General features: G+C 49.3%; 1 protein-coding gene across 1 annotated transcript; it reads right to left on the bottom strand.

Annotated features, from left to right (window-relative positions):
• Positions 1-958: 958 nt before the first annotated feature.
• LOC146356682 (vomeronasal type-2 receptor 26-like) lies at positions 959-14,016 on the bottom strand. The gene is made up of 8 exons (XM_084830257.1): positions 13,764-14,016; positions 11,816-11,924; positions 8,583-8,750; positions 7,560-7,647; positions 6,954-7,055; positions 4,786-5,019; positions 3,943-4,069; positions 959-1,863 (listed from the first exon to the last, which is right to left on the bottom strand). Exons 1-8 carry the CDS (start codon positions 14,014-14,016, stop codon positions 959-961), a joined length of 1,986 nt encoding a protein of 661 aa, XP_084686383.1.
• Between the last annotated feature and the right edge of the window lie 4,722 nt (positions 14,017-18,738).

The raw sequence follows: 18,738 nt of genomic DNA, 5'->3' as shown, positions 1-18,738 counted from the left end.
GGGGGCGTTTAAAAAAAAAAAAAATCTTTCGCGTTCGCGGCCAGGCGAGGTGGGAAGCCTCCTCCCCGGCCTGAATTTCAGCCGGGTCGAGGCGGGAAGCCTCCCCCCCAGCCTGAATTTCGGCCGGGGCGAGGCGGGAAGCCTCCCCCCCGGCCGGAACTTCGCGGGGGGAGCAGCGAAGCGCCTCCCCCCCACCGCTAACGTCCTTCGAGAACAGGTAAGGGACTTTCGTCCACCCCTAATGCAGGGAGAACAAGAGTTAGAGATAAAGGTTTTCCCTGCAAGGTGTCTTACAAAACTTTAAAATAAATAAGCAAAAAATATTGGATGAGATCGCTTGAAAAGGGGTTAGACAAATGTATGGCGGAGAAGGCTATCAATGGCTGCTGGTCATGATGGATATTTGCAAGCTCCAGTTTCAGAGGAAGTAGACCTGTGTACACCAGTTGCTGGGGCACATGGGCCGGAGGGGGCAATTCTTCCAAAGAAATAGGTGGTTAGGGAGGAGTAGTTGGGCTTCAGCCCTAATCGGCCTCCTCCACCTATTCCCCACCAATCCCCCAGTCCCCAACCCCCTCCCTTTGAGGAGTGGGGAGAGGGGAAGGGGAAGGGAGTCGTATTTCACAGTGTCATGACAACAAGACCTAAGCCATACGTTCTTACAATTTTCATTTTTGAATCTTTGGTACGAAGAGGGACAGACCTGGGGGTCAATTGCATAAAGTGGGATGTGTCTGGGGCACTGGAATTCAAAGTGATGATGGTCTAAAGCTGGCAAGATTCAGTGTCAAAAGGATGACTCATCGTGACACTGGACTATGAACTCCAACCAATAGATGGTGCTGTGGAATTAGGGGTTGCACAAAATGGTGGATGAACCAATACGGCCACCATCCGAAGCCTTTACACCCCTATAAAAATGGCAGACTATTGGTGTATTTGGAATAAAGAATCAGTTTTATTCTTTTGTTTTCATCATCAGATGCTCCTTTGTATTCAGATCAGGCCTCAGTACAATCATGTAGCACTTGGGGAGAAAGATGCATCCAAGTAAGCCAGCACTGGAGGCCAAGATGGAGAAGACCTGCACGGCTACCATGTATTTCCCCTTGGTGCTCAGGTAAGTGGGCACAAAGGACACCCAAACACTGCAGAAGACCAGCATGCTGAAGGTGATCAGCTTGGCTTCATTGAAGGCGCCAGGCAGCTTCCTGGCTAGAAAAGCCACCATGAAGCAGATGGCAGCCAGGAAACCCATGTAGCCAAGGGCAGCATAAAACATGGCGACAGACCCTTCGTTGCATTGCAGGATGATCTGTCCAGGCTGGGAGTGCATGTCAGTGTCAAGGAAAGGCGGAGAGATGCCAAGCCAGATGGAGCAGATGACAACTTGGACACCGGAACAGGAAAGGACGATGGAGCTGGCCAAACTCTTCCCCAGCCATCCCCTCACCCTGTTCCCTGGCTTTGTGGCCAGGAAGGCCAGCACCACAGTGATCGTTTTGGCCAACAGAGAAGAGACCGCAACCGAGAAGATGATGCTGAAGGCCATTTGTCGCAGGAGGCAGGTTGCTTTCCATGGCTGACCAATGAAGAGGAAGGAGGACAGAAAGGAAAGCAGGAGGGAGACAAGGAGAATGTAGGAGAGGTCCCGATTGTTGGCTTTGACTACGGGAGTGCCAAGGTATTTGATGAAGATTCCTAACACAAAGCCAGTGATTAAGGACAAGAATAGGGCAAAGGAAGCCAGGATGATACCCAAATATTCTTCGTAGGACAGGAAGGTGATATCTTTGGGGATACATTGATCCCGGTCCTTGTTTGGATGCTGATCATCCGGACACTTGGTGCAATGGTCTGCATCTGGAAAAACAAGAGAAACCTTTGCCTTGCATGCTTGCCAATCTCTGATCTTTTACATTCCACCAAAGATATTTTTCTGGTGTGATTGGCGGGACATATTAATGACAAGCAGGCCATGGTCAGGCCTGCAGGGCCTCGTCAGTCTTCCATGGCCACAATCCACATTCAGTGTTCCATGTGTTTAAACATGACCTTAACCCAGGGATGGGGAAACTCCCTTCTGTGGGCCTAATGTGGCCTGCAAATGTTCCCCATTTGTTCCATGAAACCTTCATGAATCACTCCAGAGGGAAGAGTGGATGCCTAAAAGAATCACTGCTGTTATCTCCAACCTGTGACTGGAGATCAATGCGGGGAATGTGGGCTGGCCGAGTGTGTTTTTTGCATTTTGTGGATTTTGTGGATTATCCATGTGGTACGGTGGCTGGGAATGACATGATGTCTGGGGCCTGGCCCTCTCCCTGATGTCTTTCAGGGCACGGAGGGCAGGCTAGGAAGGCACTCGACAAAATTTAGTCCCCCACTTCTGCTGTAACAATAATTTTGTTTGAGGAGGACAGGTGAGAGGATCCAGCAGTATTCCCGGAGACTGCCTTTGGAGTCCTCAGATGGCTGCCAAGGAGTTCCTCGCTTGTGAGGGAAATTCCAGGTCAATGGCCCACGATGACTAGGATCCTGGTGACTCCTCTGCACGGGGACACCCATTTGGGGAAAGAGCTTGCCTGTCTTCCCCACCCTGCTCCCACAGCTTAGACAAAGAATAGAGCAAAGTTTCACTGACACAGAGGAGGGGACACAGAGCCAGTTTGCATATCACGATAAGCCACCATGAGACAAACAGTGCTGACAACCAACTGCAGGTTGTTGGGTCATGCGAACAGGGTCACGGAGAGCTGAACGTGGGCTCTGCAAGCACCTTATTGTGCTGGATGTGGGAAAAGTGGACTACAACTCCCACCACCTACATCCAGCCTTGTTTACACTGTGACTCCACCTGTGCTCACCCAAGGCTCAACCAGGATCATCCCGTGAACCTGCCTCCTGGGAGAGGCAGGACAGATAACGGGAAGGGCTCCTTCACAAAAGGCAGAGCTGAACAATGGAATTCACTTCCGCAAGAGGTTGTGACAGCCACCAGTTTGGATGGCTCTGAATGAGGGTTGGACAAAGTCCTGGAGGAGAAGGCTATCCATCGATACTAGTCCTGACAGCTATGTGCTTCCTCCAGTATCAGAGGCAGTGAGCCTGTGTACACCACTGACGGGGAACATGGGTGGGAGGGTTTTATTGCCCTCATGTCCTACTTGTGGTTTTCCCACTCATTTATTTTGTTGGCCCTTGTCTGAACAGGGTAAAGGAGTAGACGGGCCTTTGATCTGATGCAGCATGGCGATTTTATTCCTGTGTTCATTTGTGAACAAACTGAAACATTACAAAATGCCACGAAGCCACCACTGACCTCCTTCCAAAGGAAACCAAACCTTGGCACAAACTCCATCCATGGAATTTCTTACTGCTCAGAGACGTCGGGTGAACATTTATTTATTTTACTTGATTTCTTTCATTTCCATACCACCCAATAGTCAAAGCTATCTGTGCGGTTCACAAAAATTAAAACTAAAAAGCTCAGGATTAAACAATTTAAAATTTAACGCATTAACACCACATTATTACAATACCACCAGAATACGACCGGGCAGCAATGCAGAGATTTAAGATAGGGATTTAAAAATGCCTGGGAGAATAAATAGGTGCCGGAAGAAGTACAGCATAGATTCCAGGTGAGCCTCCCTAGGGAGCTCATTCCACAGCCAGGGTGCCACAGCAGAAAAAGCCCTCCTGCTTGTAGCCAGCCGCCTCGCTAACATAACAATAGAAACCATGGAGGGCTTGCACGCGACGTAAAGTGCAGGAGACACATGCAGGCTGGGGGTGCTGATCCCTGCCCCATCCTCTGCCTCCCCCTGCCCCAACCCTCTGTCCATCCTCCCAGATTATTTTTCATTAGTCATTTTGTGGAATAGATTGTGGCTTCTCCCCTCCTCCCCAGGGCCTGCACTTTCCTCTGGAGTCACCCACCTTCCTGGCTGGAGATGGTCCCCTCCGCACAGGGAGGACAGTCATAGCAGCAAACCAGCTTTTCTTCCTGAACCACCTTGACGGATCCAGGGCGACAGCTTCCCACACACCTGGAATGAGGCAGGGGCTATGCATAAAGACAAGAAGCATCAAGGAAAAGGTGTTAGGGCCAATTGAGATACAAAAATGAGAGAGAGTCGGAAGGACGCAACAGGGCCTCTAGGACTGAATGTGAAACCGTTTCCCAGTTTACTACCCCCTCCCTCCCCGCCCCCCGGGGCTTCACCTCCCCTTCCTCTCTTGTTTCCCTTGTGTCCAATTTTCAGGGACCTGTCCTCTTGTAGTCCATCAAGTATCATACAGCCTGGTGTAGCTATATAACTGTACAAAGAGTTGAAGTACCGAGTTACCTGCAACCTGTGTTTGTGCAGAGGCAATCCTGGTGCACAGCTGGGTTGCGGAGCGGGGAAAGGGTTCCCCTCTCTCTGAGATCTGGAAGAACTGCTCCTCATTGGAATGGGCAGGGAGTCAAAGGCAGCCCCGCCTGGAGCATCCTTCCCCAGCCTGGTGCCCATCAGCAACTCCCATCATTCTCAGCTAATGCCCATGAAGGCTTGGAAACATGGAAGGTGCACTCCAATGTATTTTGAGGGCACCAGGGTCGGGAATAGTCACCTGGAACCAACTACCTTGATTAGAGGTTAAGAGATGGTAAAACAAATTGAAAATCTTGAAAAATTGCTGCTAGTTGCAAGTTCCAGGCTGACCGGGAACCTGCTACATTTAGCAGAGGCCAAGAGATGGTAATAAATACCGTGGAATGAAAGGAATTGTTTCCCTCACCTTATTGAACCACTTGGGCCACACAATGGCATCCTGATCAATGGTGACCTTGAGGTCTGCTGGGGATCCCCGTCTTTCCATACTCCCAAACTTCACTTTGACCACAGACGTGTTGGGGAACTTCACCCAGTTCACAATGCCAAAGGCGGCTGCCGCCAGGTCTCCGTTCTCGTCCAAATACCGCCTCTCTTTGGAATTATTGTACAACTCGGAGTTTCTCAGGAAAGGGTGAAGCTAGAACAGCAGAGAAAGCATGGAGGAAAGCATGAAGCAAAGCAGAAACCACACTCGATTTCTCAGTGCTGCCCATCTCATGCTTGAATCTTCTATGGCTCAGTGTTGGGTCAGGGCTCAACTGGCTGGGTGTGTCTCTTAACCTTCCCAAGGGACCTGGTTTCATTCCTGAGTGTTATTTCTGTGCTTTAGCCCTTTGGGGATCTGAAGCCGACTCATATGCTACAATCGCCCTCTGAGGTCCCCCTCCAGGTGCCTCCTCTGAGGGAGGTTTGGAGGACTGGAACGTGGCAGGTCGTGGCCCCTCGGTGATGGATCCCGCTTCCCCGTGAGGTTCATCCAGTGCCCCAGTGCCGTCCCTTTGGCGCCAGGCTAAGACTTTCCTCTCCCCCCAGGCATTTGACAGCATATGGTAAAAACCAGGCCTGGGATTTCTAGTGTGGATTGTGCTTCCCTTGTTCTATGGAAACGGTTTCTAGATTATGTTTTCTATTTGGTTTTCAGGTTTTAATCTTTGGTAAACCACCCAGGCAGCTTTGGCTATTGGGAAGTATAGACATGTGATAAATAATGCTAAGAAAATGTAGGTGCATAAATTAGTTCCGCAATCTGAGCTTGGTATTTCCACTTGCAAAGAGAGGCTGACCTCTCCATGGGGCACCATCTCAGCCCAGCTGAAAGGCAGCAAGCTGTCAGGTAATGAAGGCGGAGGTCCTACGCATCCAAACCTTGTAGTAAGTTTAGGGATGGACGAAAGTCCCTTACCTGATCCCAAAGCTTGCTTCACAGTGGGGGGGAGGCTCTCCGACCCTCCCCCCGAAATTCTGGCTGGGGGGGAGGCGCCTCATCCCTCTGGCAGCGAAACCTCCTCTCCTGCTGGGACACAAATGGCGGCGGCCGTAGGGGCCGCCGTTTGTGTGCGTGCAGTCAGCTGTGATAGGCTACGTAAATGTTTACATAGCCTATCACGGCTGACTTTAAAAAATAAATAAACAGAAAGTGCGTACGCATTCCTGATTTTGGCATGTGTAGTCTACTTAAACATTTCCGTAGACTACGGCGAAAATGAGGGGAACACTATTTGCGTTCCCCTTATTTTCACCGTAGTCTGCGTAAATGTGTACGTAGACTACATGTGCCATAATAAGGAATGCGAATGGCAGCGACCATGGGCACCACCATTTGCGTACGCGCTTTTTTTTGTTCCCCAAAGTCAGCCGTGATAGGCTACGTAAACATTTACATTTTTAAAATTTAGGAAAGAATCTGGATTTCTTGCATCAGCCATCAAATTGTTCAAATTGATTGTTTGAAAGTGCTCCTGTCCTGCCAGAAAATGATTCTTGCCATGAAATAAAACCAGATGCAAGAAACTTTTCTGCACATTGTGGAAAAAGGCAAGTTTAATTCAGCATAATGGGGGAATGTTCAGCTTGGCACTTTTGTAAAAGTCACCAGAAAAATCAGAAATGTACTTTCCAGTTAAACACTATCAATACGTGACCCATCCATTTCTTTGCAGACCCTTTTCAGATGCCAGCACTACACCCATGACACCATCACGGACAAAGGGAAGGAGGGAGGGGCAACAGTGGACCCAGTAGGTGTCCAACTGGCAGCCCAGTCAAGGAGGGAGGAAGGACCAGCAGCACGGCTGACTCCAGTGGTGGAGTACGGGGAATGGGCCAGGCAGAGACAGAGGGGCTGCGCCCGTGTTGGGACTGCGGCCAGATGGGTTGAGTCCCCAGGGGCCGGTGTCAGGAGGCCAAAAGAGAGAGCAGCACAGGGGGTTTCGCAGCTGGTTTTGCACCATGGATATCCAACATTTCACCTCACTGTCTTATGTTCTCAGCTTCTAAATCCAGGGCAATCATGCTTGAATTGTACCATTGATTCGGCAGGGCTATCTCTATCTGTGATGGGAAAGGGAATACCTGCCATGGCTGCAGCCTTTGAGCGTCCAGCCTGTCTCCACTTTCCACCACCCTCCTCTTGGATCTAGACAAATAGGCAGCATCCAAGGCACGGGCCACAGCCTGGACAGTGTTGTAAATGATGTAGCTGTCTAGAGACAGGATTCTCTCCACGTCCTCTTGGGGCAGGGCCTCCAGTTTCTCATTTTCTCTGCATCTTGTCCAGCCTTTCACAGACAATGCATGCTTCGAATAGGCACAATTAAATGCTTTCTTCACAAACTGCTTGAGAATAAAGCGGAAGTGTGAAAAGCCATCATATTTTGAGCTTTTATTTTGCTGGAGAGTGAAGGAAAATATACCTAGGATAAGGTGGAGAGGAGGATGATGAGATGTCAACTCCAAGGCAAATTCCCACAAAGCCGTTGTGACCCAGACTTTCCCTACAATGGGTTTCATTAACTTTTCAACATAATGTTGCATAAGATGTATTCCATTCAAGAAGTATCTAGTCTCTGCACAATAAACAAAGACGTTGACTTGTCTCCAGTGGTGGAACGAAGCCTGAGGGAAGGAAATTTTTTTTGTATTCAGTCCTGAGATCCTTTGTGAGAAAGCAACACAAACACCGTCCCTGATGAGCTCGGGGGTCAAGGCCCTCATGCATCTCTCTCCGTTGTCGGTGTCCGGAGCAATGAGACCGATCAACGTCCATCTGAAATGCAGGAGCAGTTTGACAATCCCCGGATACTGGGCTCCTTCTTTGGGGACCATCCGGTAGAAGAAAGGGAACTCCGTTTTATCACTCAGAACGTGGGAAACAAAAGCGTAACTGACCTGGCAAACCAAGGAAGAGACTCAGGGTTTGTTTTGCTTCACAACCACATTTCAGTTCTTCATTGGATACTTCTGAAAGATGGCCAGATGACCCCGATTAATTGGAAATATCTGTGCCATCTTTCATGGCAGTGGAACAAACAGTCAGAATTATATGATGAATAAAACATTCAGGCTGAAGGATGACAGGACAGTGCAAAACGAATATGCCCCAAACTATGGAGCTTCTCCTGAGTGTCCAGAAGGGAAGCAAGTTCCCATCAGTTAATCTCACATTCCCAGCAGTATTGAATGTGGCCAAAAACAGAACCCCGAATAGGAACACACTTGATTTTGAAGTGTGACCAGCAGCTGCAAACAGCTTGCCCTCCCCCTCACCGGTGTCTCCGACTGCCCCCTTATTTTCGGAGATATAAGCATGAATGAGGAGCAAACCACACATGACCTTAATTACGAGACTCGCTCATAAGTGCAGGAGCTTTCTTCCACAAATACCCTGTGTGTGCCCAAAACACATTCGGACCCAAGGGAGGAGCCCTATCACTTTACAACCCACTGTGGATCCAGGTCACCTCTTTCATGGGCGGGGGAAGTTCCCACTGAAGTTCTCTGGAGAACTTTTGGATTCCTTTGGAGAGAACCCCAAGCAGAGTTAGGGTCAGCCTGTAAATAACCCCCCCCCACTGCACCTGTGGGATTTTGTAGATGCCCAGCATGGTTGAAATCTGGATGGAGTTGTCAGAGTGAGAACCTTCCAGAACAGCCAATGGGTGATGCCTTCTTCCACAGCTGTAGTTGGGAACATTCCCCTGCCCAGGAGAGATCAGGTCTAGCAGGGCATCTGAAGTCATTCTTGCATCGAAATAGTTGTCATGGATGTCGTAGCCCAGCGTGACGTTGGGTAAGAGTCTGGGACTCTGGTTGATCTCCTGGGTGGCCAACAAGAAGGGCAGAATCTTCCAGTACTCTGTGTCTCCTTTCCTGATTAAACAAAAAGTGTCACATTGTCATCCTGTCTGCAATGAGACAAAAACATTCCGTTGTTGCTTCTTTTACTGCGAAGCAAATATCTCTGGGTTACATTTCCAGAGCTTTCCTCATGCTAGCAGTCATCCAGAGCCCAAACCAGAAGCACAACACCCAATCCCCACTTAGTGCTTTGCTTGTGTAGAGGCAGCCAGGAAAAGGGGGAGGAGCCTTTGCCGAGGGTCAGGATCCAGGATCCATTTCAAAACAAACCCACAGAGCAGATGGACACCCCAGTGCCAGAATTAGGCATGTGTGCAGCCCTTGGAATCGAGACAGAAACTGCGACAGGACAATGGATTGAGACAATTTCTTAACTGATGGGGCGTTCTTCTCCTTGCAACAAGGCGAGGAGAGCAGGGCAGTTGGCTCTTCCCTTCCTGCTCATATTAAGTAACTGTAAAAAACACAGACATATAAATAAACTCCCCACCTTCATCTAGTAACAAGTTAGTTTTCCAGGTAAAAAAAAAACCCAACCAAAGCAATTCATTTTTTAAAAAAGTTACGAAAATAGAAAGTCAGCACAGGTGTTGGGGATATCCCATGTATTGCATGGAGCGCCACATGTATGTAGCAGCACCTGGCATCTGGAAAACCCTCTCTCGTGTAGTGTGGGAGGCAGAAAATGTGACATCTTCCAAATGCCTCCTGAAAACACACTTCTTCACCCCGGCTTTCCTTGTACTGTAAGTCAATTAATCAGGCCGCTCCATTTTACTTTCCTTGATTTTTACTGTCATTGGAATGCCGTCCTATTTCAATATTGTGAACTACTGAGAGATTTTATATTGAGTGGCATAGAAATGCCACCAATAAATAAATAAAGGTATGACTCTCTGCCTGCTGGATAGAAGTTATGGTTGTGTGCAATGAGCTCCTTGAAGACAAGGTTGCGGACCTGGAGGAACTAAGAGAGGCAGAGAGGTTGGTGGAAGAGGCCTTCAGAGACCGGACAGTGGTGTCCCAATCCCTGGGTGACAGCTCGTCTGCTGTCACGGAGAAAGGGGGTCTCTGAGTCCGAGGGAGTCATTCTGAGGAAAAGGGAAATGATTCCTTGTAAGGGACCCATTCCTCAAATGACAAATATCCTCTAATGCCAAGGATGTGTCTCTGCGGGGAGGGCGGCTTGTGGTAGTGGGAGATTTGATCAGCAGACACATAGACAGCTGTGTCTGTCATGGGCGTGAAGACCACATAGTGAATCTTTAAATTGTGCATATTGTACTTTTAATGTTTTAACCTCTGTAAACCTCCCCGAATGCTTTGGCTGTGGATTGGTATACAAATATAAATAATAATTATAATTATAATTATAATGCCTGGTGCAAAGGTCGTGGACAGCATGTACCATCTAGGTAGCATAGCCAGGGAGGAGTCAGTGGCTGTGGTCCATGTTGGTACCACTGATGTGGGGAAATGTAGTCATGATGTCCTGGAAGTCAAAGTTAGGTTTCTAGGGAGGAAGCTGAAATCCAGGACCACCAAGGTGGCTTCTCGGAAATGCTACCTGCTTCACGCTCAGGGCCAGCTAGACAGGCGAAGCTGAGGAATCTCAAAGCGAGGATGAGATGGTGGTGCAGGGAGGAGGGGTTCAGATTTGTTAGGAGCTGGGGAACGTTTTGGGAGAAGCCAGGTAAGGCTATCAATGGCTACTAGTCCTGATGGCTGTATGCTACTTCCAGTAGCAGAGGCAGTATGCCTATGTACACCAGTTGCTTTGTACATGGGTGGGAAGGTGCTGGTGCACTCATGTCCTCCTTGTAGCTTTCCCATGGGCAGCTGGTTGGCCACTAGGTGAACAGGGTGCTGGACAAGGTGGACCCTGGTTCTGATCCAGCATGAGGGCTCTTCCTATGTTCGTATGTCTCTTCCTGCTCTTCCTCAAGTAAATTGCTCTGCATCTCTTCTGAGATTTCTGTTCTGAGTTGACTGTGGTGGGATACATTCCAAAGTCACTGTGTTGTAATAACAACACAACAGCAAGTAGAAGATGAAGGCGGGGCGAAGAAGAAGAAGAAGAAGAAGAAGAAGAAGAAGAAGAAGAAGAAGAAGAAGAAGAATTAGTATTCATCTACATTGCCCCGCAGGGAGGTGAATTTTACTGCAGCTGTACAATTTTTAGCTTTTATCTTGTGTTTTAAGGTAATGAAAGCACATCGTATCTACAAGGCAATTTTTATCTTTAGCCTCATGTTATCCCTGTTTTAATTATCATCTTCATAGTTAGTTCAAGAATCCCAAGACACTTACTGGGCACATAATGTATTGTGTGCTGTTAAAAGCTGAGGTGGTGTCACTCACAACAACCCTGGAATGTAGTGCACTGTTCTTATGTCAACCTGCAAATCAAGGGAAGTTCCTCCACCGCCTCTCACAAACTCATGCAGCAGCAGAAGCACCTCACCTGCAACAACCTGCGGAAGCTGAAAATCCCACATCCTCCCATTTTTATTGTTGAAAATGGTTATATCTACATATTCCAACACAAACATGTAACATGCCCTAAGATTCGCCGGAGGGCTAAAGAGTGGCCAATATAATGTTAATGTTGGTTGGTTGGTTGGTTGGTTGGTTGGTTGGTTGGTGGTTTTAAGGAATCCAAGAAGAATCCAGGAAATGGGAAGCCAGTTAGCTTGACATGTGTTCTGGCCTGGGTAGATTTCTGAAAAGTTAAAGTTTTTTTTTCAAGCCTATCAAATGACCGGCCCTGCAGCAAAAGAATCAAGGTGTCTTCTGCAAGGATGTGTTTCGTCCCATTGATCTTTGGGAGTTCCTTGACAGTGTCAAGACTCAGGTGAAGCGGGGTGATCTGGTGGATAGAGAAACAGAGTTCTGATGAAGTCCCTCACCAACGTGTCCTCAGCAAATGTAGCAGTGCTGGAATTAGGGATGGCGGAGAATTCTGCCACGGATTCCAATGAGGCCGAATGCACTGGCATTCGGTCCCCTGGAATCCGTGGCGGAACGGCCACCTGACCCCCCGCCCACCCCGCAGAATCCCCCGGGATGGCACTTACCTGCGGCGGATGCGGTGGATTTGGCAGCGGGTGTGGCGGCAGGTGTGGCGGTGGGTGCGGGCGAGCGCCAGCAGCGGTGGCAGAAGGGGCGGGGGTGGGGTGGCAGGTGCTGCAGCGGCAAGGGCCGCAGCGTGGGCGGCAGCGGGGGCAGCAGGTGTGGCAGTGGCGGTTAAAGAACAGAAAACAGAGAGTGGGAAGAAATGGTAAATTCTCCCAGGGGAGGGATGTAAGCGGGGGGATCCCCAGGGATCTGTATTGGGACCGCTTCTTCTATTGCTTGTATTGGGACCATTAGGTGGCCTGGTTTGCAGAGACCATCAAATTATGTAGCATGTTAGAAGAAAAAAATAGATTATGAAGAGGAGATTCTCGAGACTGGGAGAATATGCATTAAAATGGAAAATGCAATTTAATGTAAGTATAAAGTTGTGCATATTCGGTAGAAAATCCTCACTTCACATATATGCTGATAGGATCCCAGCGGGTGGTGCAGAGCTCGGTGAAAATGTTGCTCACAGGAACACAAAGCAGAGAGTAGGAATATGTGTGGGAAAAGGCCAAGTCCATGTTGGGGATCACTAGGAAATGAACCCTAGCAGTTCACACTGAGACGGGACCTTTGAGGCCATCTAGCTCTGCCCCCTGCTTAGTGCAGGAGCTGCAGTGTCCCTCCCACCACGAATCCTGGCCGGCTGGGTCTGCAAACGGCGGCGGCCATAGCTGCCGCAGTTTGCGTCCCTGCAGTCAGCCGTGATAGGCTACGTAAATGTTTATGTAGCCTATCACGGCTGAGTAAAAAAAAAAAAAAAAAACAACCCGCGCGTACGCAAATGGCAGCACCCATGGGCGCCGCCATTTGCGTTCCTTATTTTGGCATGTCTAGTCTATGTAAACATTTACGTAGACTACAGCAAAAATAAGGGGAACGCAAATACCCGCCGAACCGCTGCCGGAGCCGCTGCCGCCAGGGAGATTTGCCCAAGGTAAGTCATGTCCCGGGGGAGGTGGGAAGGGCAGACCGTTTCGCCACCGATTTCAGGGGGTTGCGCTGGCATTCGGCCTCCCCAAGATTCGTGGTGAAATTCTCTGACATCCCTATGTAGGACGCAACAACCTCGTGTCTGAAAGGTGGCCGTCCAGCCCTGCTGAAACCCCCTTAGGGAGGGAGACCCTGCCACTCCCCAAGGCCACCTGTTCCACTCCTGAACAGCTTGTTTCACGAGGAAGCTTCTCCTAAGGCAGACTTCCCCCACCCAGTGTCCTCCGGATGTTTCAGACATCAACTCCCATCATCCCCAGCCAACACAGAAAATGGTAGGGGTGCTGAGACTGGGAGTCCAAAGGATGTAGAGGGCCCCAGGTTGCTACCTTTCTCCTAATGTTTAGCTCAGTTCCACTTCCCTGCAACTTCCAACCACTGGTTCTGGTCTTCGGGTTTCCCCATGAGAGCAACAGAGACCAATCCTGCTCCATTTTCAGCACAAAAGCCTGGGAGATATTTGAGGATGGCTCTCATGTCTCCCCTTCATCTGGCTAGACATACCAAAGTTCTTTTGATCTTTCCTCAGAGGAGTTGGTGTCCAGACAAACATTTGCAGTCTTACTGGAGAGTCATGGGTGGTTGAGGCGGGGGAGAGAGTGCTCTTCCCCCCTCGCACAGCCTGGGTCTGCTCACATGGGTTAGGAAAGAGGAGCAGATGTTCCTTCTGCACAACCACATGACAGCAGATTAAATTTTCCTGTCTTATGTTGCCACACTGCTAAAAATGAGCCAGCAGGCTGGGCACTGAATGGAGTGATGATGCACCCCCCACCACCAGCAAAGGCAAAACAGGGCAGGGATTTCTCAGTTCCCAGCTAAGAGGGACAGTCCAGGGCCAGTCAGAATGCATGGCCCTTATGAACATGGTAGAGAATGGAGCATCAGCAACTGCCCTCCAGCTCACACACAGGATGACATACCCATGAAGCCTGGTAGACGGGGGCTGGTCGAACGGGGATGGCAGAAATTTCGCTCCCGTGGCATAGATGACTGCACCAATGAGGAGGTCCCCAGGCCTGTAGTGGTTCAGTGGGGCCGATTCATCCCTTTCCAAAGTCAAGGGGCATCTGGCCCGGAGCATCCCGCAGTTGGCCTGGGGCAGCAGCAGAAGCGAGAGCAGCAGCGTTCTCGTTCTGGGTACGCCTGGCGCAGCCTCCATCCTCCTGCCTGCTCCTCTGAGCTGAATGGATGTGGAGTTAGAGGGAGGCAAAGTCCTCTTACAAGACGGAGGGGACAGTGGCTTCCCCCATAAAGATGAAGCCCAGGGAGGAGAGGGTTCACATCTGGAGGGGGTGGGAGCAAATCCACTCCACACAGCCCCTCGCAGAGCCCTCCTCACCAGAGCTCGAGCTCAGCCAAGCTCTCTGTGGCTCAGGAGGCGTGTGCAAGACACTGCTTCATGTCGCTCGGTATTCTGATGTTTACCTCAGCGGAGTCAAAGGGGGAATTTGAAAAAAGCGTCTCTTGAGTTTTGGCAGACAGAAGAATAAACCACTATGATTTTGATAATTATGTGTGGAGGAAGTTGCATCACCTCTGCAATTTCCTGAACTCTCCATTCGGCTGGAGAAAAAATGTTTCTGACAACTCACAGATGCAGCTCAACAATATTGACAGGGGACGGGGGGGGGGGACAGGTGAGCTTGGCCTGGACTTTAAAGGGATGTCAGAGAATTTCTCCACGAATCTCAGGGAGGCCAAATGCCAGTGCATTCAGCCCCCCGAAATTGGTGGAGAAATTCTCCGCCGGCCTCCCGCCCCCCCCCAGGATGGGACTTACCTTCGGCGAATGTCCCTCTCGGCAGCGGGTCCCGGCGGCGTTTTGGAGGCGTTTCGGCGGGGGCGGGGATGGCGGCCAGTCTCCTGACTGGCCGCCGCCGCCATTGCAAAAAAAAAAAAGTTATGTAAAAACACACACACACACACCCGTGATAGGCTACGTAACGATTTACGTAGCCTATCACCGCTAGATTTCCAAAGTCAGCTGTTATAGGCTACGTAAATAGTCACGTAGCCTATCACGGGTAACTTTGAAAAAACAAAACAAAAGCGCGAACATAAATGGCGGCGCCCATTTGCGGCGGCGCCGTAGTCTACATAAAAAAGATTTACGTAGACTACGGCGAAAATAAGGGAACACTATTTGCGTTGCCCTTATTTTCGCCGTAGTCTACATAAATCTTTACGTAGACTAGACGTGCCAAAATAAGGAACGCAAATGACGGCAAAATTAACGATACACTAAATCGTTCCGTAGCCTATCACGGGTGTGTGTGTGTTTTTACTTTTTTTTTTTTGCGGCCGGGTAGACGGGGCGCTCCTACCTGGCCTGAATTTCGGCGGCGAGGGATGGGGCACCTCCCCCCCAGACTGAATTAGGGTCGGGCGAGGCGGGTCACTTCCCCCCCCTTGCCTGAATTTCAGGGGGAGAACTGAGGCACCTCCCCCCCACTGCGAAGCAAGCTGCAGGATGAGGTAAGTCCCTTTCGTCCATTCCTACCTGTGGAACACCTTCACATGAACCAGGATCAAGATCAGGGGCATTGCTAGGTTCTTAAAAGATCAGGGGCAGGGGTGAATAACACATATTTGCATCTATCTATCTATCTATCTATCTATCTATCTATCTAACTACCTATCTATCTATCTACCTATCTATGTTGAAGCGCACCTCTAAAATATATATGGCTGTGCATGCGGCGTGCTTGTGTATATATAGAGGTTATATACATACTTACCTAAGAGTTGCACGGTCAGACACCCAGTTCAGCATATTGGAAAATATCGTGCTTCTGCTCAGGCCAATTGGTAGTCAGACTGCTTCAGCTCATCATGAAACCTGAGTCAATGTGTGGAAAAATGAGTCTTTATGCTTCCTGTTGACTACCATGGAAAACTAGAAAAAACTAGGGATGTCGGAGAATTTCTCCACGAATCTCCGGGAGGCTTAATGCCAACGCATTCAGCCCCCCGAAATTGGTGGAGAAACGGTCCGTCACCCCTCCCACCACCCCCTGGGATGGGACTTACCTTGTGCGAATGTCCCTCGTGGCAGCGGCTCCCGGCTGTGGGGCGGCGGTGGTGCGACGGCGGCGGTGGCCGGTCTTCTGACCAGCTGCCACCGCCACAATTTCTAAGTGAAAACAACAACAACAACAAACGTGATAGGCTACATAAATCTTTACGTAGCCTATCACGGGTAAATTTTCAAAAAACACCGTGATAGGCTACGTAAAAGTTTACATAGCCTATCATGGCTGACTGCAGGCCAGTGACGAAAATGGCGGTGACTACGGCCGCCGCCATTTGCGTCATGGCAGACGATGAGGTTTCGCAGCCGGGGAGATTGGGCGCCTCCCCACCGGCCAGAATTTCGGCGGGGAGGGGCAGAGCGCCTCCCCCCCACCATGAAGCAAGCGTCGGGAACAGGTAAGGGCCTTTCGTCCATCCCTAGAAAAAACCTGTACCTTTTTCTCTTGGTCAGAAGTGGATGATAATTTCAGGCACAGTAGGCCCTAGGAGGGGATTACATCTGCCCAATGTCAGAAAAATAGGTGCAGAGTTTATATTTTGATTTTCTTTTAAAGGGAACTGCTAATAACATTTTTATTACTTGGAAGAATTGGATAAAACCTTCAGGATTCATTGCACCATCAGAGGAGATCATGTCTGCCAAAGTTCAGAATGATAGCCACAAGGGTTTGGGGGGTCTTCAAAGGAGGACATACTTGTCTCCCTATATTCCTTGTGGACCACTGCTGTGAAAATTACAGACAGCCTAGAGTTGTCCCTAAGTAAAAAACCAGCAGAGTTTCAGAAGGATAGGTGCAGCAGTTCATGTGGAAGGGGAATTCTCCAATTTGGGGGAGGGAGTGATTTGCTTTCCCTTCCCCCCTTCCCCAATATGTTTGGGTAAATTTGTATGAAACTACACAGGTCATGAGAGGTGTCCCCCGGGCAAGAAACATCCAAAGTTTCTCAAGGATACATGCATGAAAAGTTAGAGTCACTCGAATTTATTTACATTTCACCAATGTTAGCTGCAGGAGAACATGGGTGTAAGGTGCTGTTGCACTCATGCCCTGCTTGTGGGTTTCCCATGGGCATCTGGCTGGCCACTGCATGAACAGAATGCTGGACTAGATGGACCTTGGTCTGATGCAGCATGGCTCTTCTTATGTTCTTAAATAGGGAGCATGTGCAGAATGTTTTTCTTTCAGCACTGGGCACTTACATTCTCCCCCTACCAATTCAGTTCCCCTCCATGCAACCATCCCTCCTCATCCTACCATCCTCCAGCAACTCTTCATGAAAACAGATGTCTTGCTTTGTGCAACTCTCCTCCACCTCCTCCTTTTTCTGCACAAGCTTTCACTGCATCTTCCTCCCCGTGAGTTCATGTGTGCCAAGACTTCACCAGGATTCAGCCAATGAGCCTGTTTTCAAAACTTGGGCTAAGTTATGGAGAATCTCTGAGCATGTACTAAGGGCCTTTCCCTCACCACTGAACCTAGAGTTCATGCAAAAACAACAAAAACCCACAAATGACAAAACATGCATAGGACTGAGCAGGAAGGGTAGTCAATTCCTTAGACAAAATTGGGTAGGCACTGTATTAAGCCTGCAGTACCATGCTCACAACTTGGGACTTATTTCTGAGTAAACATGCAGAACATCAAGGTGCAAACCTCCCTGCAAAAGTAACTTGTGCTGGAATCCTATGCACACTTTCCTGCAGGTAAGCCTCAGTAAACTTAATGGGACTTCAGAGTAGGCGTACATAGGATTGCATAAATTGGCAATATTTATCTCCCTGCACTTAAATAACAAACCAAAATCTCCTATTTCTATTAAAGCTTTCTGTTTATAGGAACATAGGAAGCTGCCTTACATGGAGCCAGACCCTGGGTCCATCTAGCACAGTACTGTTGACACTGACTGGCGGCATCAGCTGTCCGGGGTTTCAGGCCCGATTCTTTCCTAGCCCTCCTGGGAACTTCTGCTACAGCCCTTCCTGTGGCTGGATAATGGCAACTGACAAAAAAAACAGCCCCAGATTTGTGTCTCTGCAACCCCGTGAACCCACTTTTCTCGAAGGCTTGAGTGAGAAGAAGGAGAAAAAAAAAACACTCTTGTCTGTTTAAAGTCAAAAGATCAGTACTTCTCTTCCCCACCAAAGAGAATGTTCCTTAAGAATTCCCCGAAATATGCTCTGGATGGAATAAAGGAGAGAAAGAAAGAACAGGATAGGGGTGGGAAGAAGGAAAGAAGAATGGGGCTTGGAAATGCATGCATAGGTGGGGGCTAGGGAGAATTCCCTAAGCCAAGTGGCTCTGATCAGAGAGGTGGTACTAACTAGGGATGTCAGAGAAATCCACTCGAAAGTCAAATGGGACCGAATTCAAACACATTTGGCCCGCCGAACCCTCCCCCAGGACGGGGCACCCCGGTCTACTCAAACCGGAGCTCACGCGGTACTTTTTTTTTCTCTGCCGAAAATTTTACGAAGGAAACTTCGCAAATTGGGACGAAAGATGGCGAAAGGGACTTTACGAAACTATTTAATAAATACACAGTTTCCTGCTACGACGTGGCTTTCTTTCGCTGAGAGGGACGGGGTCACGAACTGCACGTAGCCTCATCTTTTATTTTATTGTCTGTGTGTAAAGGTGAGGTCAGGTTCAGATCAGGTGAAGTCAGGTGAGCGAGATCCCTCCAGGCCACCCCCCCACCCCCCCCGGAAAATAACATCATTGACAGGAGGGAACTTCTTGACCATTTATCCCGCGGAGTCCCACCTTTACATAGGATGGCGGTGTATGTCCTGCAGCCTCAGTTGCTCCAGTCCAGACTCCAGAGTCCAGACTAGAACAGAGGTGCC

Source organism: Heloderma suspectum, chromosome 2 (assembly GCF_057233095.1).
Source record: "Heloderma suspectum isolate Gila_16-S chromosome 2, 16-S_ref, whole genome shotgun sequence".
NCBI classification, from domain to species: Eukaryota; Metazoa; Chordata; class Lepidosauria; order Squamata; family Helodermatidae; genus Heloderma; species Heloderma suspectum.
This window is presented reverse-complemented; position numbering and strand designations above follow the sequence as displayed.

What these genes read in the sequence shown, in the direction of transcription:
- LOC146356682 (XM_084830257.1), bottom strand. Translation starts at nt 14,016, where the DNA reads ATGGAGGCTGCGCCAGGCGTACCCAGAACGAGAACGCTGCTGCTCTCG. An exon ending in TCATGGGTATGTCATCCTGT is followed by an intron (nt 11,925 to 13,763) that starts GTGTGAGCTGGA and finishes TTGCCGCTGCAG; the next exon opens with CACCTGCCACCCCACCCCCG. An exon ending in GACCATCTCCAGCCAGGAAG is followed by an intron (nt 1,864 to 3,942) that starts GTGGGTGACTCC and finishes TTGTTTTTCCAG; the next exon opens with ATGCAGACCATTGCACCAAG.